Source organism: Oncorhynchus tshawytscha, linkage group LG29 (assembly GCF_018296145.1).
Source record: "Oncorhynchus tshawytscha isolate Ot180627B linkage group LG29, Otsh_v2.0, whole genome shotgun sequence".
NCBI lineage: Eukaryota > Metazoa > Chordata > Actinopteri > Salmoniformes > Salmonidae > Oncorhynchus > Oncorhynchus tshawytscha.
This window is the reverse complement of record NC_056457.1, coordinates 19,639,294-19,665,131: the sequence shown is the minus strand read 5'-3', so window position 1 is coordinate 19,665,131 and position 25,838 is coordinate 19,639,294. Positions and strand designations below refer to the sequence as shown.

Below are 25,838 nucleotides of genomic sequence, written 5' to 3'. Positions count from 1 at the left end.
AACTTTAACTAACATTCATTTGAGTTTCACTCTGATCTGATCTTCATTCTCTCTATCCATCTATCTATCTATCTATCTATCTATCTATCTATCTATCTATCTATCTATCTATCTGTCTATCTATCTATCTATCTGTCTGTCTGTCTGTCTCTGTCTGTCTCTGTCTCTGTCTCTGTCTCTGTCTCTGTCTCTGTCTCTGTCTCTGTCTCTGTCTCTTTCTCTTTTTCTCTCTTTTTCTCTCTCTGTATCTTTCTCTCTCTCGCTCTCTCTCTCTGTATCTTTCTCTCTCTCTGTATCTTTCTCTCTCTCGCTCTCTCTCTCTGTATCTTTCTCTCTGTCTTTCTCTCTCTCTTTCTCTCTCTCTTTCTCTTTCTCTTTCTCTTTCTCTTTCTCTCTCTGTATCTCTCTCTCTCTCACTCTCTCTGTATCTTTCTCTCTCTCTGTATCTTTCTGTCTCTCGCTCTCTCTCTCTGTATATTTCTCTCTCTCTCTCGCTCTCTCGCTGTTATTATTCTCTCTTCTCCATCAGAGTGTGAGTGTGCCCACACCCACGGAAACTGTAATGCGACGACAGGCAAGTGTATCTGCCCTCCCCACACCATAGGAGAGAAGTGTGAGTTGTGTGAGGAAGGTCACTGGGGTCACGACACTGTGGCAGGTTGTAAGGTAAAACACCTCTATAAACACAACTGTATAAGCTTTATAAGCCTTTATAATGCCTACATATGCCTATGTATGTTCTTTTAAGGCCAACATAGATGCTTCATAAATGATTAATAAGCACATTCATATCATAATAGGTGTTCATAAAAGCTAATCTTTGCCCCCCTTAGTCATGTGATTGCAGTGAGGCGGGCAGTTCTGCCACCCAGTGTGACCTCACCAATGGGCAGTGCCTGTGCCGTCCGGATTTTGCCAGGCAGAAATGTGACCAGTGCACCATGGGCTACAGGGGCTACCCAGAATGCACGGCGTGCAACTGCAACATCAACGGCACCAGAGAGGAGTTCTGTGATAAGGAACTGGGCCTGTGCAGCTGTGAGGCCCCAGGGAACTGTGTGTGCAAGGTACTGCAACCTCTGGTTAAACTGGTTTTACAAACAAGCAGTAAACCCACATGGGGGAATATCTTATCCGTTATGGTCTGCAATAGTGTTTTGTTTTATTGTGTCCGTTCGAATGTATGTTGTCTGTTTTAATTCATTGTTCTATGGTTGCCAGGACAATGTGGGCGGAGGAGGCTGTGATGAGTGTAAGAAGGGATCCTTCGGCCTATCTGGTCCTAACCCGGACGGCTGCAGCCCCTGTTTCTGTTTCGGAGTCTCCTCAGACTGCGAGGAGCTCGGTGGGATGGTCCGTGTACCGGTGAGTTAAGTCTATCAAAACTCAACTTTGGGTCTGTTCAGTGAGGTAAATGTTATAGAAGGTTCAGATAGAAATGTAGAATGTAGAACAGATATTCGGGTCTGTCGGATAGAATAGAGAATCTTATCAGCTCTATTCATTCTTTTTCTATATGCAACGTTCTGAACATTTCTGGTCCCTGAACACAGCCCAGGATTCCTGTTTTAGTCCCGCCCATCTGCTTCCTCTACAGATGGGTGGCTATGCTAACAGGATAGAGAAACCGTCCGTCATTGTCTGAAGGGGTTGAGCAGCCTTCACTCCTCCACCTCTATATGAAATTACGGCACATTTTTCAAACAAAATACTTGTTCTTTCTTTTCTCCGTTTGGGATGGTAATACCTTTGTTTGGTAAATCCTCTTATATTTTTCAAATAACAAACATTAATATAACAACTTGGCTCAAAATCGTCTTCTCTGGCTTGTTTATAACCTTGTAGCCAATTAACCAACGGCATAAGTCAAATCTAAAGATTCATGCTTGGAGCCTGGTGTTTTTCCTGATAATGTGTCATGACCAGGAAGTTATCATCTACAAGTTACTTGGAAGTTCTAAGCTATTTGGTCAGGTCATCCTGGCGATGTCTCGGTCCCTGCTCACAGTAACTAGTCAGCTGTATTCTGTCTCTACTCTTCTCATCTGTGTCTGGATGAAGAAAAGTGTCTGTATCCTCATTATTCTTGAGTGAACTGAATGCTCCTAATTAGCTTCATTTTAATTGGGCACAATGAAGAGGAAATGAAATGCCCAGACAGATGCCTAAACAGGATGCCCATCTGTTGTGGGCCGGCTGCTTAGTGATGCCACGTACGGTGCCTGCTGCTCGCAGCCTGGTGTGCCCGCTGGGTGCCCGGCTCAAGGACGCACGTGCCCTGTGTACCATTTAGCGTGGGCACACGGAGGTGGCACCTCCCCCCCCCGGCCACCCAGGCAGAGGAATCTGAAAGGACCCCAGATGTAGCTAGCCGGGTCTATTTATTTCCTGGTACTAATTAGTGATAAGAGATGGCACAGCTGAGCTGGCAGTAGACCTACTTGTGGGGGTGTGAGGAAAAAGAGTGGTTCTTCACTGATTGGAAAAAGTTTGCAATAAACCGAATGACACGATAGTGTGATCTCTTGATATGAAGAACTGTAGGAGAAGCAAATATGTGTGTCTGCATCTTTGTGTGTGTGTGTGTGTGTGTGTGTGTGTGTGGGCATGTCTATGCACATGCTCATGCATTTGTGTATATTTACCATACAGATCACACTGGGGTCTGACCCAGAGCTGCTGCATGTGGTCAGTCAGCGTGACCCCCAGGGCAGTGTGGAAGGGGTCTACTACCAGGCCTCAGACATGCTGCTGGACACCAGGGAGAAAGAAAACATCACACTGCCTGGACCCTACTACTGGAGGCTTCCCAAACACTACCAGGGAAATAAGGTGTGTATCTCAGACCTCTGTTACTTGTGTCTGTGAGAGAGCGATGCTGAATCATAAACATACACATCTTATTCTCTGGTTAGTTGTTGTCGTATGGAGGGAAGCTGTCCTACATGGTGGCGTTCTATGCTCTGGACGGGGCCGGCCTGGCCAACTACGAGCCTCAGGTCCTGATGAGGGGGGGTCATCTGGGAAAGAAGGTCATCTACATCGATATGCCTGCCCCTGACAACAGGGTCAAAACACGTCAGGACGTCCCACTGACGGAGGTAAGGAAGACACCAGAAACAATACCTAAAGCTGGACTAGTTGGACTACCATGAGTTCAAACCCATTATGTCCAGCATGCTATAAGACTGTGTTATCCGGCTGAGCTAAAGCCTACAAATCCTACTAATGAATTAATATAATTAAATCTGCTTTGATTTCTCTTGATCAGCACAAGTGGAAGTATTTCAACTCTGTGTCAGAGAAAGCTGTGAGTCACTCCGATTTCTTGGCGGTCCTGAGCAATATCGAGTACATCACCATCAAGGCCTCGTATGGTACAGGGTTGCAGCAGAGCAGGTTAGTACACACACACACACACACGCACACATACATACACGCGCACACACACTTATTTTTGTGTTGACGCTATAAAGCGACTATGATATCAATATTGTGTTTGTCTTTCACTAGAATCTCCAATATCACCATGGATACGGCCCTAGAGGCAGAGGAGGGGTCAGAGGGTTTGGAGGTGGCATGTCTGATAGAGACCTGCGAGTGTCCAGCTGGCTACGCTGGACTGTCCTGCCAGGTCAGACAGATTTTCACACCAAAATCAACACCATTTATTATGTACTACTACTTACTACTGTGTTTTGAGTCTATTATTTAACTTCGTCTCAGTCATCGGTGTGCGTTTGTGGTGTGTGTAGGAGTGTTCCCCCGGCTACTACCGCCAACCAGTGACTGATCTGAACCTGCGGGGGAAGAGACCCCTGATCCAGCCCTGCGTGCCCTGCCAGTGTAACAACCACAGCCAGGCCTGTGATCTGGACACGGGAGAATGTCTGGGCTGCCAGCACAACACAGCAGGCGAGCACTGTAACGTGTGTGGCTCTGGGTACTATGGGAACGTGAAAGGCTCCGTCAGTGACTGCTCTCTGTGTGCCTGCCCCCTCAAAGAGAACAGGTACCTGTCTCACTCTCCCCCTGTCAGTCGCATGTTCTTATAAGTGACGTGTTGAATTTGGAGTTGAAACGATAATATCTCATTCCACACATAGTATGTCTTTTGAAGAGATAGTCCAACTACTGATTTCACACTAGCACATAGTCAATCTCATAAGATTTTTTTTCTTTCTTAGAATGCTGAAACTGCTTGGCAATATTCTAGTTCAAGGGGGATTTAGTGAATGGGTATCCTCTGGTAATACAGACCTTTTCCCAGCAGGGGGCAGTGAGGAGATATAGTTGTGTGTATAGCACTGTTTGACAGTTTGTGTGTGTTGTGGTTTAGCTTCAGTCCTACCTGTGCAATGGAGGGAGTGATGGGAGACTTCCGCTGTAATGCCTGCAAGCCTGGTTATGAGGGACGCTACTGTGAGAGGTAAGAGAGAGTACTACACAGCTACTGTGGAGGTAAGAGAGAGTACTACACAGCTACTGTGGAGGTAAGAGAGAGTACTACACAGCTACTGTGGAGGTAAGAGAGAGTACTATTCAGCTACTGTGGAGGTAAGAGAGAGTACTATTCAGCTACTGTGGAGGTAAGAGAGAGTACTACACAGCTACTGTGGCGGTAAGAGAGAGTACTATTCAGCTACTGTGGAGGTAAGAGAGAGTACTATTCAGCTACTGTGGAGGTAAGAGAGAGTACTATTCAGCTACTGTGGAGGTAAGAGAGAGTACTACACAGCTACTGTGGCGGTAAGAGAGAGTACTACAAAGCTACTGTGGAGGTAAGAGAGAGTACTACAAAGCTACTGTTGGGGTACTATTCAGCTAAGAGAGAGTACTACACAGCTACTGTGGAGGTAAGAGAGAGTACTACAAAGCTACTGTGGAGGTAAGAGAGAGTACTACACAGCTACTGTGGAGGTAAGAGAGAGTACTATTCAGCTACTGTAGGGGTAAGAGAGAGTACTATTCAGCTACTGTGGAGGTAAGAGAGAGTACTACACAGCTACTGTGGAGGTAAGAGAGAGTACTACACAGCTACTGTGGAGGTAAGAGAGAGTACTACCCAGCGACTGTGGAGGTAAGAGAGAGTACTACACAGCTACTGTTGGGGTAAGAGAGAGTACTACACAGCTACTGTGGGGGTAAGAGAGAGTACTACACAGCTACTGTGGGGGTAAGAGAGAGTACTATTCAGCTACTGTGGAGGTAAGAGAGAGTACTACACAGCAACTGTGGAGGTAAGAGAGAGTACTATTCAGCTACTGTGGAGGTAAGAGAGAGTACTACACAGCAACTGTGGAGGTAAGAGAGAGTACTATTCAGCTACTGTGGAGGTAAGAGAGAGTACTACACAGCTACTGTGGAGGTAAGAGAGAGTACTATTCAGCTACTGTGGAGGTAAGAGACTATTCAGAGTGGAGGTAAGAGAGAGTACTACAGCTACTGTGGAGGTAAGAGAGAGTACTACACAGCTACTGTGGAGGTAAGAGTGGAGGTAGTACTATTCAGCTACTGTGGAGGTAAGAGAGAGCTACTATTCAGCTACTGTGGAGGTAAGAGCTACTGTGGAGGTAAGAGAGAGTACACAGCTACTGTGGAGGTAAGAGAGAGTACTATTCAGCTACTGTGGAGGTAAGAGAGAGTACTCCACAGCTACTGTGGAGGTAAGAGAAAGTAACACAGCTACTGTGGAGGTAAGAGAGAGTACTACACAGCTACTGTGGAGGTAAGAGAGAGTACTACACAGCTACTGTGGAGGTAAGAGAGAGTACTACACAGCTACTGTGGAGGTAAGAGAGAGTACTATCCAGCTACTTTGGGGGTAAGAGAGAGTACTATCCAGCTACTGTGGAGGTAAGAGAGAGTACTACACAGCTGCTGTGGAGGTAAGAGAGAGTACTATTCAGCTGCTGTGGAGGTAAGAGAGAGTACTATTCAGATACTGTGGAGGTAAGAGAGAGTACTATTCAGCTACTGTGGAGGTAAGAGAGAGTACTACACAGCTGCTGTGGAGGTAAGAGAGAGTACTATTCAGTTGCTGTGGAGGTAAGAGAGAGTACTACACAGCTACTGTGGAGGTAAGAGAGAGTACTATTCAGTTGCTGTGGAGGTAAGAGAGAGTACTACACAGCTACAGCTGCTGTGGAGGTAAGAGAGAGTACACAGCTACTGTGGAGGTAAGAGAGAGTACTATTCAGGTGGAAGAGAGAGTACTATTCAGCTACTGTGGAGGTAAGAGAGAGTACTATTCAGCTACTGTGGAGGTAAGAGAGAGATACTATTCAGCTACTGTGGAGGTAAGAGAGAGCTACTATACTCAGCTACTGTGGAGGTAAGAGAGAGTACTGATACTGTGGAGGTAAGAGAGAGTACTATTCAGCACAGCTACTGTGGAGGTAAGAGAGAGTACTATTCAGGTAAGAGAGAGTACTATTCAGCTACTGTGGAGGTAAGAGAGAGTACTAGCTGTGGAGGTACTAGCTAGAGAGTACTACACAGCTACTGTGGCGGTAAGAGAGAGTACTATTCAGCTACTGTGGAGGTAAGAGAGAGTACTATTCAGCTACTGTGGAGGTAAGAGAGAGTACTATTCAGCTACTGTGGAGGTAAGAGAGAGTACTACACAGCTACTGTGGAGGTAAGAGAGAGTACCACACAGCTACTGTGGAGGTAAGAGAGAGTACTACACAGCTACTGCATGACTTGTTGGATCAGAGTCAGTGTCTCTGTCACTAGAAGCCATCGCTACACCTCAGACTGAGACAAACGTTATATTTTCATTTTCTATTACATTATTTCTCCCTCTCACTGTTTCTTTGCCATCCCCCCGCCTCTCTCTCCCCCCTCCCTTTCTCAGGTGTTCAGTGGGTTACTATGGGAACCCGTCTGGTCCAGGAGGGAAGTGTGAGGCGTGTCAGTGTAGTACTGCAGGTTCTCTCCATCTGGTGTGTGACTCTCTGAAGGGCCAGTGTGAATGTAAGGCCGGTGTCCGGGGACATTTGTGTGACCAGTGCGAGGCGAGACACGTCCTGGACGGGGACCAGTGTGTCTGTGAGTACCAACCCAACCACACACACACACACACACACATACACATACACACACACACACACACACACACACACACACACGTTAAATACTTTATTTGAATCCACTAATCAAATTTACAAAAAAAGGATGCCTGTATGCATGGTACTCAAGGGTACATAAAGCACCTCCTTCTCCAAACAGCTAGGCGGCCCATGACAGCTGAAACAGAGCAGAGCTTAGCCAATTGCTTTGCCCTAGTTTTTATCAGGCCCACAATCTGGAGGCCACCCACTGCAAGCCTGTGTACGTGGCCGAGACCACAAACAACAACATCTGGTGTATTTAACACACAGGAAAACACATCAACATCAAACCAGCTTCCTCTTACACAATAATGTTTATGTATGTGTGCTGTTGGTGAGACCACTTGTCTCACCTCGCTGGCCATCAGGTCAACAAGGTGGTCATGTCTAGCAAGGTACACATCCTCATATGAACAGCAGCCATTCACAACATGGGCAATGGACTCCATTACATTTGACTTATGTAGAATACAAAATGGGTTCATGGTTTGAAGCGTACCAGAGTGCTAGTTTATATTTTGTTGGTAGAACTTGCAGCCTCACCTTAACAGTAAAGATGAGAATGTCCTCGCCAACGGAAGCATTCTGGAGACAGAGTGGTCAGCACAGTCCAGTGTTGCAGTAGCTGCATCCGTCTGAAACCAAGGAGTGTTGTCCTGGATGTAGGATGAGATGTTCCATCATGGGTGACAGAAGCCTCCACAACAACACCACAATCTGCCACAACTGTATCAGAGGCAGTCACTGGCTCAGTTTCCATATCAGTCCATGTCCACCTGAGCTCCACTCCAGTCGGGTTGCACAGGTCATTGAGGTCCGGCCAGGCTGACCAGACACCAACGCAGCCCGAGTGTCCAGTTTTCCACTGGCCTTCCTACTGAAGCCCAGGAAGTTGTCCTCAGTGTCCCTGGTATGTGGAACCTTCTGCCTCTTTAGGTCCCGAAGGAGGGAAGCTCTGGCTAACTCCTTAACTGTCACATCGTCACAGTTGAGCATGTTCAACAGGTTAGTCAGTCTGGTAGCAGTGTAAATCCACTCAATATTCAGGCCACCTAAACCCTCCTCTCTTTGACTCAGGAAGACAACGTCACATGTGGCGTGTGTGTTGAAGCAGAGCCACTTTGTCATCACTTGAGCAGTTCTGTTATTCATTTTCCTTAGAACCTTCTGTGGAAGAGGCACTTTCGCAAGCAAATCTTTACCAGGGCCACCTGTCTCAAAGCTTCTAGATTCATGACCACGGGCAGACGGGAAATGTCAATCATATCAAGACTGGTTGAATACACACGGATGAGCTCCTCCACTTGTTCCCCCCCCACTCGCCAGCAACATTAAACTCATGTCCAAAATAACTACTGTTGAAGTCGGAAGTTTACATACACCTTAGCCAAATACATTTAAACTCAGTTTTTCACAATTCCTGACATTTAATCCTAGTAAAAATTCCCTGTCTTAGGTCAGTTAAGATCACCAGTTTATTTTAAGAATGTGAAATGTCAGAATAATAGTAGAGAGAATGATTTATTTCAGCTTTTATTTCTTTCATCACATTCCCAGTGGTTCAGAAGTTTACATACACTCAATTAGTATTTGGTAGCATTGCCTTTAAATTGTTTAACTTGGGTCAAATGTTTTGGGAAGCCTTCCACAAGCTTCCCACAATAAGTTGGGTGAATTTTGGCCCATTCCTCCTGACAGAGCTGGTGTAACTGAGTCGTGTTTGTGTAGGCCTCCTTGCTCGCACACGCTTTTTCAGTTCTGCCGACAAATTGTCTATAGGATTGCGGTCAGGGCTTTGTGATGGCCACTCCAATACCTTGACTTTTTTTTCTTAAGCCATTTTGCCACAATTTTGGAAGCATGCTTGGGATCATTGTCCATTTGGAAGACCCATTTGCGACCAAGCTTTAACTTCCTGACTGATGTCTTGAGATGTTGCTTCAATATATCCACATAATTTTTTTCCCTCGTGATGCCATCTATTTTGTGAAGTGCACCAGTCCCTCCTGCAGCAAAGCACCCCCACAACATGATGCTGCCACCCCCGTGCTTCACGGTTGGGATGGTGTTCTTCGGCTTGCAAGCCTCCCATTTCCTCCAAACATAACAATGGTCATTATGGCCAAACAGTTCTATTTTTGTTTCATCAGACCAGAGGATATTTTTCCAAAAAGTACAATCTTTGTCTCCATGTGCAGTTTTTAATGGTGGTTTTGGAGAAGTGGCTTCTTCCTTGCTGAGCGGCCTTTCAGCTTATGTCGATATAGGACTCGTTTTACTATGGATATAGATACTTTTATACCCGTTTCATCCAGCATCTTCACAAGGTCCTTTGCTGTTGTTCTGGGATTGATTTGCACTTTTTGCACCAAAGTACGTTCATCTCTAGGAGACAGAACACGTTTCCTTCCTGAGCAGTATGACGGCTGCGTGGTCCCATGGTGTTTATACTTGCGTACTGTTGTTTGTACAGATGAACGTGGTACCTTCAGGCGTTTGGAAATTGCTCCCAAGGATGAACCAGACTTGTGGAGGTCTACAATTTATTTTCTGAGGTCTTGGCTGATTTGTTTTGATTTTCCCATGATGTCAAGCAAAGAGACACTGAGTTTGAAGGGAGGCCTTGAAATACATTCACAGCTACACCTCCAATTGACTCAAATGATGTCAATTAGCTTATCAGAAGCTTCTAAAGCCATGACATAATTTTCTGGAATTTTCCAAGCTGTTTAAAGGCACAGTCAACTTAGTGTATGTAAACTTCTGACCCACTGGAATTGTGATACAGTGAATTATAAGTGAAATAATCTGTCTGTAAACAATTGTTGGAAGAATTACTTGTGTCATGCACAAAGTAGATGTCCTAACCAATTTACCATAACTATAGTTTGTTTTCAAGAAATTTGTGGAGTGGTTGAAAAACGAGTTTTAATGACTCCAACCTAAGTGTATGTAAACTTCCGACTTCAACTGTATATGTTTCGTCACGAGAGTAGACTTTGTTGGGGGCATATCAGTTTTAGACTTGTACCAGCAGTTACCTCTGTTGCGGCTTTCACACACACACACACACACACACACACACACACACACACACACACACACACACACACACACACACACACACACACACACACACACACACACAACTGCGGTAAGGTCCTAATTGAAATCTGATATCCTGAACTCCTTCCTCTCCCTCCCTCCCTCTCCCCTCAGTGTGTGATGATTGAGTGTACGGGGGTCCTCCTGGATGACCTGGATGCGCACACACACACACACACACACACACACACACACACACACACACACACACACACGGTAAGGTCCTAATTGAAATCTGATATCCTGAACTCCTTCTTCTCTCTCCCTCCCTCCCTCAGCATGTGATGATGAGTGTACGGGGGTCCTCCTGGATGACCTGGATGCATTAGAGAGCTCCTTCCTGTCTGTCAACCTGACCGGTGTCATCCTGTCCCCCTACAGCACACTGGTTAGCCTGGAGAACGACACACGAGAGGTCAAGGTAAAAGAGGGCTCATGTTATACCTCTCTGTCTAGGAGGTCAGGAAGTCACCTTTTGAACCCCCTGTCTTAAGTTCAGAAGTATTCAGTACACATTCAATTTGAGAAAGACTGTTGTAACACACTTGTCCTCATTTCTCTCCTAGAATCTGATGTCTTGGGAAAGTAGCCCAGCATATCACCTGAACAGGGTGGAGGAGGACTTGACAAATCTCACCCAGGACATAGACGGACTGCTACGGCAGGCTACAGGGCTGTCTGCTGATGGAGAGGAAGTGGCTCAGTCCACAGAGAACAGCGTTACCCAGGGGGCCAAGTTTCTGGAGTACATCATCACCATTCACACTGCCATACAAGGTACAGCAAATAGCAACCGCACAACATGCATTACTATGTTTTTATATTCCATCTTAGGTTTCCATAGGAAATGTATAACTTCAAAGTATGCCCATTTAGTGAACAATTTAATGTTTTGTGATATTGAACAATATTTGTGATATCTCCTGGTTCAGTAAAAGTTAAATATATTTTTGTTCACAAGACAAATGGTTAACATCAAAGCCCCTCCCTCTCTGTGATTGACTCAGTCCTGGCGGAGGAAGCTGCCGGTCTGAACAGGACAGAGAACGTGGAGAAGGACGAGGCTAACAGCACACGTCTATGGGAGCAGGTGGCAGCCATGTTGGAAACCATCAAATTAGTCAACCTATCCCAGGCCAATGCCAGCGTCTCTACAGAACTCAGGTCAGTTAATGTTAGTAATACTGTTTCTAGTCATACTGGGGTGATTGACTATAGGCCTACTGTGTAACACTGTTATGAGGTGTAATGGTGTTTAGTAAAGTTGTATTAAAGTTTAGTCACTACACTATAGTACATTAATACTATGGCGTATTAATGTACTCACCGTGGACTGGAAGAAACCTTTTGCTTTAACAAGTCCGATGAGAAGTATATACTGCTTTCACTGGAATAGGCTCAGATCCCTGTAATTTGCTTGAAGAAAAGACTCAGGAAAAGGGGCCGCAGATCGGGTTGCCTTCTGAGAATACGTAGGCGAGTGAGTACACCCACTGCCATCCGTTCTTCTTGCTAACGTGCAATCAATGGAAAATAAAATTGATGACCTACGATTAAGATTATCCTACCAACAGGACATTAAAAACTGTAATATCTTATGTTTCACCGAGACGAGGCTGAACGAAGAAATGGATAATATTGAGCTGGCGGGATTTTCCATGCACCGGCAGAACAGAGAAGCTACCTCTGGTAAGACGAGGGGTGGAGGTGTGTGTCTTGTTGTCAATAACAGCTGGGGCGCGATCTCTAATATTAAAGAAGTCTCGAGGTATTGCTCGCCTGAGGTAGAGTACCTTATGTTAAGCTGTCGACCACACTATCTACCAATAGAGTTCTCATCTATATTATTCGTAGCCGTCTATTTACCACCACAGCACAAAGCTGGCACTAAGACCGCTCTCAACCAACTCTATAAGGCCATAATCAAAGAAGAAAATGCTCACCCAGAAGCGGCGCTCCTAGTGGCCGGGGACTTTAATGCAGACAAACTTAAATCAGTTTTATCACATTTTTACCAGCATGTCACATGTGCAACCAGAGGGGAAAAAACATCTTAGACCACCTTTACTCCACACACAAGGATGCATACCAAGCTCTACCCCACCCTCCGTTTGGCAAATCTGACCATAATTCTATCCCCCTTTTTAATTTATCCATTATTTTACCAGGTAAATTGACTGAGAACACATTCTCATTTACAGCAACAACCTGGGGAATAGTTACAGGGGAGAGGAGGGGGATGAATGAGCCAATTTTAAACTGGGATTATTAGGTGACCGTGATGGTTTGAGGGCTCGATTGGGAATTTAGCCAGGACAATGGGGTTAACACCCCTACTCTTACGTCCCAAGAGCCATGGGATCTTTAATGACCTCAGAGAGTAAGGACACCCGTTTAACGTCCCATCCGAAAGACGGCACCCTACACAGGCACCCTACACCAATCACTACCCTGGGGCATTGGGATATTTTTTTGGGACCAGAGGAAAGAGTGCCTCCTACTGGCCCTCCAACACCACTTCCAGCAGCATCTAGTCTCCCATCCAGAGACTGACCAGGACCAACCCTGCTTAGCTTCAGAAGCAAGCCAGCAGTGGTATGCAGGGTGGTATGCTGCTTACAAGCAAAAACTAAAGCAGGAAGTACCAGTGACTCGCTCGATACAGAAGTGGGTCAGATGACGCAGATGATACACTACAGGACTTTTTTGCTAGCACAGACTGGAATATGTTCCGGGATTCATCCAATGGCATTGAGGAGTACACCACCTCAGTCATCGGCTTCATCAATAAGTGCATAGACGACGTCATCCCCACAGTGACTGTACGTACATATCCCAACCAGAAGCCATGGATTACAGGCAACATCCGCATCGAGCTAAAGGCTAGAACTGCCACTTTCAAGGAGCGGGAGACTAATCTGGACACTTATAAGAAATCCCGCTATGCCATCAGACAAACCATCAAACAAGCAAAGCGTCAATACAGGATTAAGATTGAATCCTACTACATCGGCTCTGATGCTCGTCGGATGTGGCAGGGCTTGAAAACAATTACAGACTACAAAGGGAAACCCAGACTCGAGCTGCCCAGTGACGCGAGCCTACCAGACGAGCTAAATGCTTTTTCTGCTCGCTTCGAGGAAAGCAACACTGAAGCATGCACGAGAACACCAGCTGTTCCGGATGACTGTGTGATAATGTTCTCCGTCGCCGATGTGAACAAAACCTTTAAACAGGTCAACATTCACAAAGCCGGTGGGCCAGACATGCGCTGACCAACTGTCAAGTGTCTTCACTGACATTTTCAACTTCTCCCTGATCGAGTCTGTAATCCCTGTGCCCAAGGAAGCGAAGATAATCTGCCTAAATGATTACCGCCCCGTAGCACTCACGTCAGTAGCCATGAAGTACTTTGGAAGGCTGGTCATGGCTCAAATCAACAGCATCCTCCCAGACACACTAGACCCACTCCAATTTGCATACCGCCCCAACAAATCCACAGATGTCGCAATCTCAATCACACTCCACACTTTCCTTTCCCACCTGGACAAAAGGAACACCTATGTGAGAATGCTATTCATTGACTACAGCTCAGCGTTCAACACCATAGAGCCCACGAAGCTCATCACTAAGCTCAGGACTCTGGGACTAAACACCTGGATCCTAGACTTCCTGACTGGCCGCCCCCAGGTGGTAAGAGTAGGCAACAAGACGTCTGCCACGCTGATCCTTAACACTGGGACCCGTCATGGGTGTGTACTTAGTCCCCTCCTATACTCCCTGTTCGCCCACGACTGCGTGGCCAAACACGACTCCAACACCATCATTAAGTTTGCTGATGACACAACAGTGGTAGGCCTGATCACCAACAACGATGAGACGTTCTATAGGGAGGAGGTCAGCGAACTGGCAGTGTGGTGCCAGGACAACAACCTCTCCCTCAATGTGAGCAAGACTAAGGAGCTGAACGTGGACTACAGGAAAAGGCAGGCTGAACAGGCCCCCATCTACATCGACAGGGCTGTAGTGAAGCGGGTCGAGAGTTTCAAGTTCCTTGGTGTCTATATCACCAACAAACTATCATGGTCCAAACATACCATGACAGTCGTGAAGTGGGCACGACAAAACCTTTTCCCCTTAGGAGACTGAAAAGATAGGTCCCCCAGATCCTCAAAAGGTTCTACAGCTGCACCGCCTGGTATGGCAACTGCTTGGCATCTGACCTTAAGGCACCACAGAGGGTAATGTGTACAGCCCAGTACATCACCGGTGCCAAGCTTCCTGCCATCCAGGACCTATATAATAGGCAGTGTCAGAGGAAAGTTCTCTGCTACCGCACGGCAAGTGGTACCGGAGCACCAAGTCTAGGACCAAAAGGCTCCTCAACAGCTATGAGGAGCTATGCCATGAGACTGCTGAACAGTTAATACAATCGCCACCGGACTATTTACATTGACCTCTTGAACACAGCTGCTACTAGCTATTTGTTTGTTACCTGACTTGTTGGAAAGTTAGCATCCTATGACGGTGCCATGTTGAAAGTCACTGAGCTATTCAGTATGGGCCATTCTCCTGGCAATGTTTGTCTATGGTGATTGCATGGCTGTGTGCTCAATTTTATACACCTGTCAACAACAGGTGTGGCTGAAATAGCCGAATCCACTCATTTGAAGAGGTGTCAACATACACTGCATGCCCCCTCCCTTTTGTACACTGCTCCTTATCGATGTTTCTTATCTATGCATAGTCACTTCACCCCTACTGACAGTACTTGTACAAATGACCTCAACTAACCTGTACTCTCGCACACTGACTCGGTACCGGTACCCCCCTGTATATAGCCTCGTTATTGTTATTGTGTTGCTTTTTATGAATATTTTTTACTTTAGTCTATTTGGTAAATACTTTCTTAACTATTCTTGAACTGCACCGTTGGCTAACGGCTTGTAAGTAAGCATTTCACGGTAAGGTCTACAATTGTTGTATTCGGCGCATGTGACAAATAAAATTTGATTTGATTTTGATTTGATTAATTCATTTTGAAGTGACTAATCCACCTGTACCACAGTGCTACCGAGGCTCTCCTCCAGAGGGTGCTGGAGGACCTTCTGGAGCCCCAGGGGGCGATAGAGTCCCAGACCCTCAACATCTCTAACACACTGACTGAACACCACCAACAGCTAGAGGATGCCCATGCCCTACTGATGACTGCCAGGGAGAACAACAACCACACACACACCCTGCTGGGGAGCATCTACACCAACCTGCCAGAGTACCAGGTGAGTACACTTACTATAATCACTGTACTCACACTTACTATAATCACTGTACTGAGTACTCACACTCACTATAATCACTCTACCAAACTTACTATAATCACTGTATTCAGTACTCAAATATTAATTTGTTCCTTGTGCTGTTGGACTACTAAATGCAAAGTAAATTGTATCAGTATATGTACTTATCTATCTAGTGCAGTTGGGACAGTGGTCGTTTGTGAGTGAATATATTCATGTCCTCTATGTTGTTAGTGTATGCAGCATGATGGACTGAGTGGTTTAAATGTGTCTGATATGAGAATGTATGTATATGTGTATCCTGGATGGACAAAGTTTTATTCTATTACATGTATTGTATTATATTCGTCTATAATCTGTACTCAGTATTCACACTTACTATATACTCACTATACTCAAGTACTTTAACGTAACATAAATAACATGTAGTCGAGTTTGCCAATATTGTTGATCTGTGCCAAATCATATCAGGTCACTTTTATTTAAATGTAGGAATATACACGTACAATGTAGTCAAATGTACTTTGCGAAGTGATTTGATTTGGACTTTTGGTCATCTTCAAACATCGTAACTGGAGAAGGTCTATACATTTCTCCTGTAGTTGTATTTAGACTGTGTTGTCTCTGTGTGCGTAGGGTCTGAAGCAGAATGTGAGCCGGCTGAACCAGACAGCAGAAACCCAACTAGAGGAGACTCAGGACATCCTGGCTGATGCTGTCAATCTAGCAGAGGACATGAGCAACGTCACCTCTGTAAGTCACACCATAACACCACATTACCACCATATCCATATCAAATAAAGGGGATATACTGTATAACTGCAATGAAGTAGCATCCCCCTGTTGTGTGAATGTGTTGATTTAAACTTTATTTAAGCAGGAGGTCACTTTACATAAAAAAATGTTGTTCTATGTTTTAAAAAGACTGTATTGCTAGTAGAGTCTGTGTTTTAAAAAGACTGAATTGCTAGTAGAGTCTGTGTTTTAAAAAGACTGTATTGCTAGTAGAGTCTGTGTTTTAAAAAGACTGTATTGCTAGTAGAGTCTGTGTTTTATAAAGACTGTATTGCTAGTAGAGTCTGTGTTTTATAAAGACTGTATTGCTAGTAGAGTCTATGTTTTAAAAAGACTGTAAGTAGAGTCTGTGTTTTAAAAAGACTGTATTGCTAGTAGAGTCTGTGTTTTATAAAGACTGTATTGCTAGTAGAGTCTGTGTTTTATAAAGACTGTATTGCTAGTAGAGTCTGTGTTTTAAAAAGACTGTATTGCTAGTAGAGTCTATGTTTTAAAAAGACTGTATTGCTAGTAGAGTCTGTGTTTTAAAAAGACTGTATTGCTAGTAGAGTCTGTGTTTTAAAAGACTGTATTGCTAGTAGAGTCTGTGTTTTAAAAAGACTGTATTGCTAGTAGAGTCTGTGTTTTATAAAGACTGTATTGCTAGTAGAGTCTGTGTTTTAAAAAGACTGTATTGCTAGTAGAGTCTGTGTTTTATAAAGACTGTATTGCTAGTAGAGTCTGTGTTTTAAAAAGACTGTATTGCTAGTAGAGTCTGTGTTTTAAAAAGACTGTATTGCTAGTAGAGTCTGTGTTTTAAAAAGACTGTATTGCTAGTAGAGTCTGTGTTTTAAAAAGACTGTATTGCTAGTAGAGTCTGTGTTTTATAAAGACTGTATTGCTAGTAGAGTCTGTGTTTTATAAAGACTGTATTGCTAGTAGAGTCTGTGTTTTAAAAAGACTGTATTGCTAGTAGAGTCTGTGTTTTAAAAAGACTGTATTGCTAGTAGAGTCTGTGTTTTAAAAAAGACTGTATTGCTAGTAGAGTCTGTGTTTTATAAAGACTGTATTGCTAGTAGAGTCTGTGTTTTATAAAGACTGTATTGCTAGTAGAGTCTGTGTTTTAAAAAAGACTGTATTGCTAGTAGAGTCTGTGTTTTAAAAAGACTGTATTGCTAGTAGAGTCTGTGTTTTAAAAAGACTGTATTGCTAGTAGAGTCTGTGTTTTATAAAGACTGTATTGCTAGTAGAGTCTGTGTTTTAAAAATACTGTATTGCTAGTAGAGTCTGTGTTTTATAAAGACTGTATTGCTAGTAGAGTCTGTGTTTTAAAAAGACTGTATTGCTAGTAGAGTCTGTGTTTTATAAAGACTGTATTGTTAGTAGAGTCTGTGTTTTAAAAAGACTGTATTGCTAGTAGAGTCTGTGTTTTAAAAAGACTATTGCTAGTAGAGTCTGTGTTTTAAAAAGAATGTATTGCTAGTAGAGTCCTGTGTTTGAACTGGTTTCTCTGGGTGTGTGTGTGTGTGTGTGTGTGTGTGTGTGTGTGTGTGTGTGTGTGTGTGTGTGTGTGTGTGTGTGTGTGTGTGTGTGTGACCTGTACAGCAGCTGGAGGGGGCCAAGGACCAGCTGGAGCAGTGGAACCCCATGTTGAGGAAGCATGTGGACACTCTGGTGATGGAGCTGAGGAAGAAAGATGCTCTGGAGCTGGTCTACAAGGCTGAGGACCACGCCCGGGAACTTAGCAAGAAGGCCCAGGGTCTGCAGAGGTATGTGTGTGTGCCGGCGGTCAGGCCAGTGTGTGTGCGTGAACTTCAACATACTGTATGTATCTTTGTCTATGCATTTCAAAATGCCTCATCATCACAAACATTAGGCCATAGAAAAAAGACTAAATAGATATAATAGAGATGTCGTCCATACATGTACAGTACATCAGCCTAACTTCCTCTTCCTGTGTGTAGCTCTCTAGTGGAGGTGATGAATACCACTCTGAACGCCACCAGCGCAGAGCATGGCGACTCTAACATCAGAGCTAACGTCCAGCCTGCAGAGGAGATGGCTAACCTAGCCAACCTGACCGCTACTATGGCCCTCAATATGGTGAGTCAACACTCATTTAGTGGACATCAGTATCAACATCAAATAATAGAATAACTGGTCCCAAATCTGTTTGTGCTGTCTATGGTCATCGTCATGCCAAACGCCATAGGATTTTGCAAGACAGCACAAAACAGATCTGGGACCAGGCTATAGAATAACCACTGCTATGTTGGATATGAAGTGTGTTGTGGGTCAGAAACCTGCTAGCTATAGGAGTATCGTAAATAACTGTGTGTGTTGACTGTAGATTGTCCAGCCAGAGGAGTCTTTCACTGATCTGGGATCTGAGGCTGTGCAGCGTAGTGAGAAGATTCTGGCCGAAAGTCTAACCCTGAGAAACAGCACTGAGGGTGAGTTGGAGTACACACACACACACACACACACACACACACACACGGTGCCTTATGGTAGTAAAATATATATGTGTGTGTCCTCCCTAGGTCTCGTGGCTAACATCAGTGATGTGACAGATAGAATAGCCTTGCTGAAAGAGAAACTCTGTAACACCAGCCGTCTCATCCCAGAGCAAGGCGCCCTGCTCCACAGCCTGCCCAACGGTGAGTGGCACTGCCATCTGCTGCCATGTCAACTCAACTGTCCTTTTATATATCCTTTCTGCTTTACCATACTGTAGACAGAAGTCATATATTTAACACTTTATCACAAACTCAGAGGCATGCTAGACAGTGGGGAAACAGTTTGTGTCACGTTGCCTGTCCCCCTGTAGGCACCAGTGAGCAGGTGCTGGACGCCAAGGAGCAGGCTGCCTTGGCCAACACTTCCCTACAGAGGGCGCTGGAGCGCCTGGAGGAGCTTCGGGTCAGACTGGAGAAGTCCAGCACGGCTGTGGCCCAGACCAGAACCAGCATCTCCAACACCAACCAGCTGTTCTCCGACTCACAATCCACTGGTGAGACTAACACATCATTCAGACATCCAACTATGGTCCTAGCTAGATTATAGCCAGCAACTTTGTAATGGAAGCGGTTTTCATCTTTGCTTCCATCTTTTCCACATTAAACGACACGTAGTGCCCCAAATACCTGTCATGTTATCATGTTATCTTGTCATATCACTTTAGAGGCAAATTTCTAGAAATATTATGTGACTAACAGGAATGAGTAAAATGACATAAGTATCATGAACCTGTCCTGTCTGTTGTCCCTCTCAGCCAGTACAGCTGAGTCTAAGCTGAAGGAGGCAGAGAGTCGTACAGAGAGACTGTATGACCGTCTCAAACCCCTCAAGACCCTGGGGGAGAACCTGAGCAGAAACCTGTCTGAGATCAGAGAGATGATCAACCAGGCCCGCAAACAGGCTGCCTCTGTTAGTCACTTCTACACACACACACACACACACACACACACACACACACACACACACACACACACACACACACACACACACACACACACACACACACACACACACACACACACACACACACACACACACACACACACACACACACACACACACACTGCTTTCAATTGTAATACTGTTTATGTCCTGCTCTCTCCTGTATAGATCAAGGTGGCAGTGCTGGCAGACAAAAACTGTGTGAGGGCCTACACACCTGAGGTATCCTCCAGTAACTTCAACACTCTTACCATGACCGTCAAGACCAGCGAGCCTGACAACCTGCTCTTCTACATGGGCAGCAGCTCCAGCGTAAGTCACACACTGACACGTGCTGAATATCCCATGACGTACCTAATCATGATTACCCATAAGTCAGTTTTAAACTTAAGTCTACTGTATATAATCTACATCCAACCAGATGGTTGATTTATAACTATCTATAAACTACCCTTCACAAACACTTTATCATGTCAATGTAAGGTGTAACCACTATAACCATATGGCTCTCTGACATGTGTAAAGTAAATGTAGCATTTTACGCTGAATATCAGGTAGACTTCATGGCGGTGGAGATGCAGCATGGCAAGGTGGCGTATCTGTGGGACACGGGTTCAGGCCACGCCAAGCTGGAGTACCCCGACGTCCAGATCAACAACAACAAGTGGCACCACATCAACGCCACACGCTTTGGGAGGCACGGCACACTGTCAGTCCACCAGCTGGAGTCTGAACCCCTGCCCGCGGTCAAGACCACCTCACCAGGCTCCGCTACGATCCTGGAAGTCAACAAGTCCACCCTGATATTCGTTGGTGGCCTGGGAGGCCAGATCAAGGTACAGTATTAAGATCTGTCTTGGGGTTTTTCACTCAGCCATTGTTCTAGCCAGCACCTTGGGTCCTTGAGAACTTGAACTCATTCAATTCAAGTTGAGTCAACATCTTTCATGATGTTTCCTCCACTAATAAAACAGTGTAATCTAACACAACTGATTCAATCTATTTTGTGTCTACAGTCCTCTGTGGTGAAAATGACCCAGTTTAAGGGCTGTATGGGGGAGGCGTCGCTCAACGAGAAGAACATCGGGCTGTGGAACTACGCTGAGAGGGAGGGCCAGTGTCGCGGCTGCTTCATGAGTCCGCAGACGGAGGAGACGTCCTTCCACTTTGATGGCAGTGGCTACTCAGTGGTAGAGAAACCCCTCCGTTCCACCTCCACTTCCATCGTCATGCTGTTCAAGACCCTCTCCCCCAACGGCCTGCTGCTCTACCTGGCCTCCAACGGCACGGTACGCCCCCTGCTGGCCCACACACACACACTACAACCACACTGAACAGTCTGTATTTATAGCCTAGTTAGCACATAGTGGTCAGCTATTATCCTCTGATGTAACTAAATTCCCCTATGGGGACAATAAAGATGAATTGATAGATTGATGTGTATATTTGTCATTCCAGAGGGACTTCCTGTCCATTGAGCTGGTGGAGGGCCAAGTGCGTCTGACCTTTGAACTGGGCTCTGGCCCGCTGACCCTCACCTCCAACAAAGCCTACAACACCGGCAGCTGGTACAAGATCACCCTGCAGAGGAACAAACGCAAAGGTGGGTCAAAGGTCATAGGCTCATATTTATAGGGTAGAGTTGACAATTAAACAATGTTGGGGTCACATATTCTTCTTCTCATTTCTCCCTTGCACTTTATGGACACACTATTCATACCCCTATTGTGTTGTAGTTAACCTGGTATAATGTCTATGTCATCTAAAGTATTGTATCTCTCGCCTCCTAGTTTATATGGCGGTGATGGCGGCAGACAACTCATCAGAGAAAGAGATCATGGAGGCGGAGTCTCCTGGGACCGCCTCCGACCTCAACCGCTCCGACCTGGACCCAATCTACATCGGGGGACTGCCCATGTCTCGCCCTATCAGGTACTGGAACTACTTTGGCGCATACTTCACCTACCTGCAAGATATTCCTAGCTGATATGCATTTGTATTGTGGTCATTAATATATTTTTGGTGGAGCTCCTATTGCATTATGTAAATATTGAGCTTAGTGTGTGAATTGGTGTATTTTGGTATTTTTTTCCGTTTTTTTCTACATTAAGTAAAATAAGCGAGGTAAATTGTGAATGTAATTATTTTTGCAGGAGACAAGTAGTAGCACGGTCCTATGTGGGCTGCATCAAAAACATGGAGATTGCCCGCTCCAACTTTGACCTGCTCCGAGACTCCTATGGTGTCAAGAAAGGCTGTGTGCTAGAGGTAAGAAAGGCTGTGTGTTAGAGGTAAGAAAGGCTGTGTGTTAGTGGTAAGAAAGGCTGTGTGTTAGAGGTAAGAAAGGCTGTGTGTTAGATGTAAGAAAGGCTGTGTGTTAGTGGTAAGAAAGGCTGTGTGTTAGAGGTAAGAAAGGCTGTATATTAGAGGTAAGAAAGGCTGTATATTAGAGGTAAGAAAGGCTGTGTGTTAGAGATAAGAAAGGCTGTGTGTTAGTGGTAAGAAAGGCTGTGTGTTAGAGGTAAGAAAGGCTGTGTGTTAGAGGTAAGAAAGGCTGTGTGTTAGAGGTAAGAAAGGCTGTGTGTTAGAGGTAAGAAAGGCTGTGTGTTAGTGGTAAGAAAGGCTGTATATTAGAAAGAAAGGCTGTGTGTTAGAGGTAAGAAAGGCTGTGTGTTAGTGGTAAGAAGAAGGCTGTGTGTTAGTGGTAAGAAAGGCTGTGTGTTAGTGGTAAGAAAGGCTGTGTGTTAGAGGTAAGAAAGGCTGTGTGTTAGAGGTAAGAAAGGCTGTGTGTTAGAGGTAAGAAAGGCTGTGTGTTAGAGGTAAGAAAGGCTGTGTGTTAGTGGTAAGAAAGGCTGTGTGTTAGAGGTAAGAAAGGCTGTGTGTTAGAGGTAAGAAAGGCTGTGTGTTAGTGGTAAGAAAGGCTGTGTGTTAGAGGTAAGAAAGGCTGTGTGTTAGAGGTAAGAAAGGCTGTGTGTTAGAGGTAAGAAAGGCTGTGTGTTAGAGGTAAGAAAGGCTGTGTGTTAGAGGTAAGAAAGGCTGTGTGTTAGAGGTAAGAAAGGCTGTGTGTTAGTGGTAAGAAAGGCTGTATATTAGAGGTAAGAAAGGCTGTGTGTTAGAGGTAAGAAAGGCTGTGTGTTAGAGAAGAAAGGCTGTGTGTTAGCTGTGTGTTAGAGGTAAGAAAGGCTGTGTGTTAGTGGTAAGAAAGGCTGTATGTTAGAGGTAAGAAAGGCTGTGTGTTAGAGGTAAGAAAGGCTGTGTGTTAGTGGTAAGAAAGGCTGTATATTAGGCTGTGTGTTAGAGGTAAGAAAGGCTGTGTGTTAGAGGTAAGAAAGGCTGTGTGTTAGAGGTAAGAAAGGCTGTGTGTTAGAGGTAAGAAAGGCTGTGTGTTAGTGAAAGGCTGTGTGTTAAGGTAAGAAAGGCTGTGTGTTAGAGGTAAGAAAGGCTGTGTGTTAGAGGTAAAGGCTGTGTGTTAGAGGTAAGAAAGGCTGTGTGTTAGAGGTAAGAAAGGCTGTGTGTTAGTGGTAAGAAAGGCTGTATATTAGAGGTAAGAAAGGCTGTGTGTTAGTGGTAAGAAAGGCTGTGTGTTAGAGGTAAGAAAGGCTGTGTGTTAGAGGTAAGAAAGGGCTGTGTGTTAGAGGTAAGAAAGGGCGTGTGTTAGTGGTAAGAAAGGCTGTGTGTTAGAGGTAAGAAAGGCTGTGTGTTAGAGGTAAGAAAGGCTGTGTGTTAGAGGTAAGAAAGGCTGTGTGTTAGAGGTAAGAAAGGCTGTGTGTTAGTGGTAAGAAAGGCTGTGTGTTAGTGGTAAGAAAGGCTGTGTGTTAGTGGTAAGAAAGGCTGTGTGTTAGTGGTAAGAAAGGCTGTGTGTTAGAGGTAAGAAAGGCTGAAAGTAAAGAACCTTTCTTCAGGGGCCTTCTTCCTCTCTAGACAAATTAAAGGTAGACTCATCAATATTGGGACGAGTGAATAGTGACAGTGACAGCCTTGGCATTTTAATTTTGCTGTTGTCGATTTCTGTAAAGAGGAAGATGCCCAGCTGTACATGATAATGGCATATTGTTGAGTCATCTTACACTGAATGCAAAAAGACTTTCCATATTCCCTATGAGTAACTTGTGTGTGTGTGTGTGTTCCAGCCCATCCGCAGTGTGTCTGTACTGAGAGAGGGCTATGTGGAGTTGCCGTCTGTGTCTCTCGACCCCCAGGGGGAGCTGTTGGCCTCCTTCTCTACCCGCAATGACACTGGCATAATCCTGGCAGGCTTCAGCAAGGCAGGCACCCGCAAAAGCAGACAGGCTCGCCAGGTAAGGCCACAGATATACTGTGATAAACAATTAGACATTATAAGAGCTCATACATGTTCATTCGTAATAAATCTTTATAATGTTGCCAAAATCACTTATGGTTCAACCGCATATTGACCATGTTTTCTGTGTGTTTGTGTCCAGCCCTTCCTGGCAGTCATGCTGATTTCGGGGCGCTTGGAGGTTCATGTCAACATGGCAGAGGGCGGGAGCGTCCACAAGGTTGTGGTCAAATCACGCTCTGGGAGTTTCAGTGACGGACAGGAGCACTCGGTCATCTTGCAGAGGAACAGGAAGTGAGTGGCACCAGGAAGAGGGACTGATTAACCCGTAACATCTGTCATGATTTCATGCTGATGGATGGCTCAGTCATTATAAATGATGTCATTTGAAACTATACTTCCGCACACAAAATGATCTCTGCCTTTGTCGTGTTGTCTGTGACCTGATTCAAGAACTTTCTATGCTGATGTTGTACATAGGATGGATATATATAACAACTGCCATGGGATTAAATCAACTTTGAAATGGCCGTTGAACAGCAGTAAATATTGCAGATTGTATCTTTTAATAATCATGTTGTCCAGTATGGAATAATATACAAGAAGTCTATTCTAAGATGAATAGCACTGCGTTGTTATTATTGACACGTAGTAACTTACCACTGTGTGTGTCATCCATCCAGGATGCTGGTTGTACTAGTGGATGAGGACCACCAGGAGATGGTACGTCTGTCCTCGGAGAAGGCCTCTCTGACCCTCACCTCTCTGTACATGGGCGGAGTCCCACCAGGAGAGGGCGCCGGGCAGCTCCGAACCACCTCCTCCTTCTACGGCTGCATCAGGAACCTGGCCCTGGACTCCAAGTGAGTCACACACCCAATACACAACGATACTTCATTTGTCACACTGTGCTGGAGTAATTGATGTTTTTAATCGAGGATGCCATAAGTACGTTTGCAAGACTAAGCATTATCTCGAGGAATATTTTTTGGGGTCTTTGGTAACAAGGAGTATGGCATCCTTCCTCAATTGCGGCCTTCATGGTTACTCTTTGGTCTGACCCATGTTGTGCTGTGTCCCTATAGGTTGTTGGACCTGTCAGCTGCTGTGAGGTACCGCAACGTGGACATGGACAGCTGTCTATTGGAGGAGAGGCCTAAAAGGGTCCTCCTACCTGATGACACTGACCTAGATGCCGAGCCCACTCCGGACCCTGCCAGAACCCCTTCACCACCCCCCGGCCAGCTCAGCGCGCTCACCCCCGGCACACTCACGGTACAGCAGACACACACACACCTCTTATCTGTTGGGAATTACTGTGCTACAGCTCTTCAAACAGGTCACCATGTTGTCACAGATAGTTCCTCGTGTTGTCCGTCATTGTTCTGTGTTCCCTCTGTTTGTCTCCAGTGTGCATCGATGGACAACACCTCATCCATCCCAGAAGCCCAGCAGTTTGGCATCTCCAGACACAGTCACATGGTCCTCAGCATCAACCCCAACACAGTGAGGAGGAGGTCAGTACTGACAGCTGGCTCGTTGAACTACCCTCTCCAAAACATGTCAGATGGCACAGCATGGTTTTTATCATAGAGATTATATTCTATGTAATTTCTATGATTGTCACAATTCTATATTCATTTCTTTAGGGATTCTCACTTCATAGTGTTGTATCTAATTTGAGTCATGTTAGCCTTGATATCAGTTGGCCCATAGCTAGTTGGGTAAAACTGGTTCAAGCCAGCATTCCAGTACATTGAAATGGCGTAGGAAGGTGTTCTAGCT

At 45.1% G+C, this 25,838-nt stretch overlaps 1 protein-coding gene and 1 non-coding gene across 4 annotated transcripts in view; both read left to right on the top strand.

Moving 5' to 3' along the window:
• The window catches only part of lama1 (laminin, alpha 1), a 67,569-nt gene that overhangs the window by 34,633 nt on the left and 7,098 nt on the right, over positions 1–25,838 (top strand). For all 3 annotated transcript variants that reach the window (XR_006080314.1, XM_042308863.1, XM_042308864.1), the window contains exons 21-52: positions 530–666; positions 834–1,067; positions 1,222–1,365; positions 2,653–2,832; positions 2,916–3,101; positions 3,272–3,399; positions 3,514–3,634; positions 3,756–4,012; positions 4,340–4,429; positions 6,860–7,053; positions 10,499–10,641; positions 10,787–10,997; positions 11,228–11,384; positions 15,289–15,499; positions 16,154–16,270; positions 17,897–18,060; positions 18,256–18,394; positions 18,642–18,744; positions 18,835–18,951; positions 19,122–19,304; positions 19,566–19,720; positions 19,922–20,065; positions 20,308–20,589; positions 20,770–21,042; positions 21,212–21,356; positions 21,544–21,685; positions 21,907–22,021; positions 23,884–24,051; positions 24,196–24,347; positions 24,737–24,916; positions 25,139–25,328; positions 25,464–25,570. Coding sequence is in view for 2 of the 3 variants with exons in the window: in XM_042308863.1 (XP_042164797.1) it covers positions 530–666; positions 834–1,067; positions 1,222–1,365; positions 2,653–2,832; positions 2,916–3,101; positions 3,272–3,399; positions 3,514–3,634; positions 3,756–4,012; positions 4,340–4,429; positions 6,860–7,053; positions 10,499–10,641; positions 10,787–10,997; positions 11,228–11,384; positions 15,289–15,499; positions 16,154–16,270; positions 17,897–18,060; positions 18,256–18,394; positions 18,642–18,744; positions 18,835–18,951; positions 19,122–19,304; positions 19,566–19,720; positions 19,922–20,065; positions 20,308–20,589; positions 20,770–21,042; positions 21,212–21,356; positions 21,544–21,685; positions 21,907–22,021; positions 23,884–24,051; positions 24,196–24,347; positions 24,737–24,916; positions 25,139–25,328; positions 25,464–25,570 (5,269 nt within the window). In the remaining variant the exon portion in view is untranslated. The remainder of the gene's footprint in view (positions 1–529; positions 667–833; positions 1,068–1,221; positions 1,366–2,652; positions 2,833–2,915; positions 3,102–3,271; positions 3,400–3,513; positions 3,635–3,755; positions 4,013–4,339; positions 4,430–6,859; positions 7,054–10,498; positions 10,642–10,786; positions 10,998–11,227; positions 11,385–15,288; positions 15,500–16,153; positions 16,271–17,896; positions 18,061–18,255; positions 18,395–18,641; positions 18,745–18,834; positions 18,952–19,121; positions 19,305–19,565; positions 19,721–19,921; positions 20,066–20,307; positions 20,590–20,769; positions 21,043–21,211; positions 21,357–21,543; positions 21,686–21,906; positions 22,022–23,883; positions 24,052–24,195; positions 24,348–24,736; positions 24,917–25,138; positions 25,329–25,463; positions 25,571–25,838) is intronic.
• On the top strand, positions 1,560–1,702 carry LOC112228065. Its single transcript, XR_002949962.1, has one exon. It is a non-coding gene; the product is annotated as a small nucleolar RNA SNORA29 (small nucleolar RNA).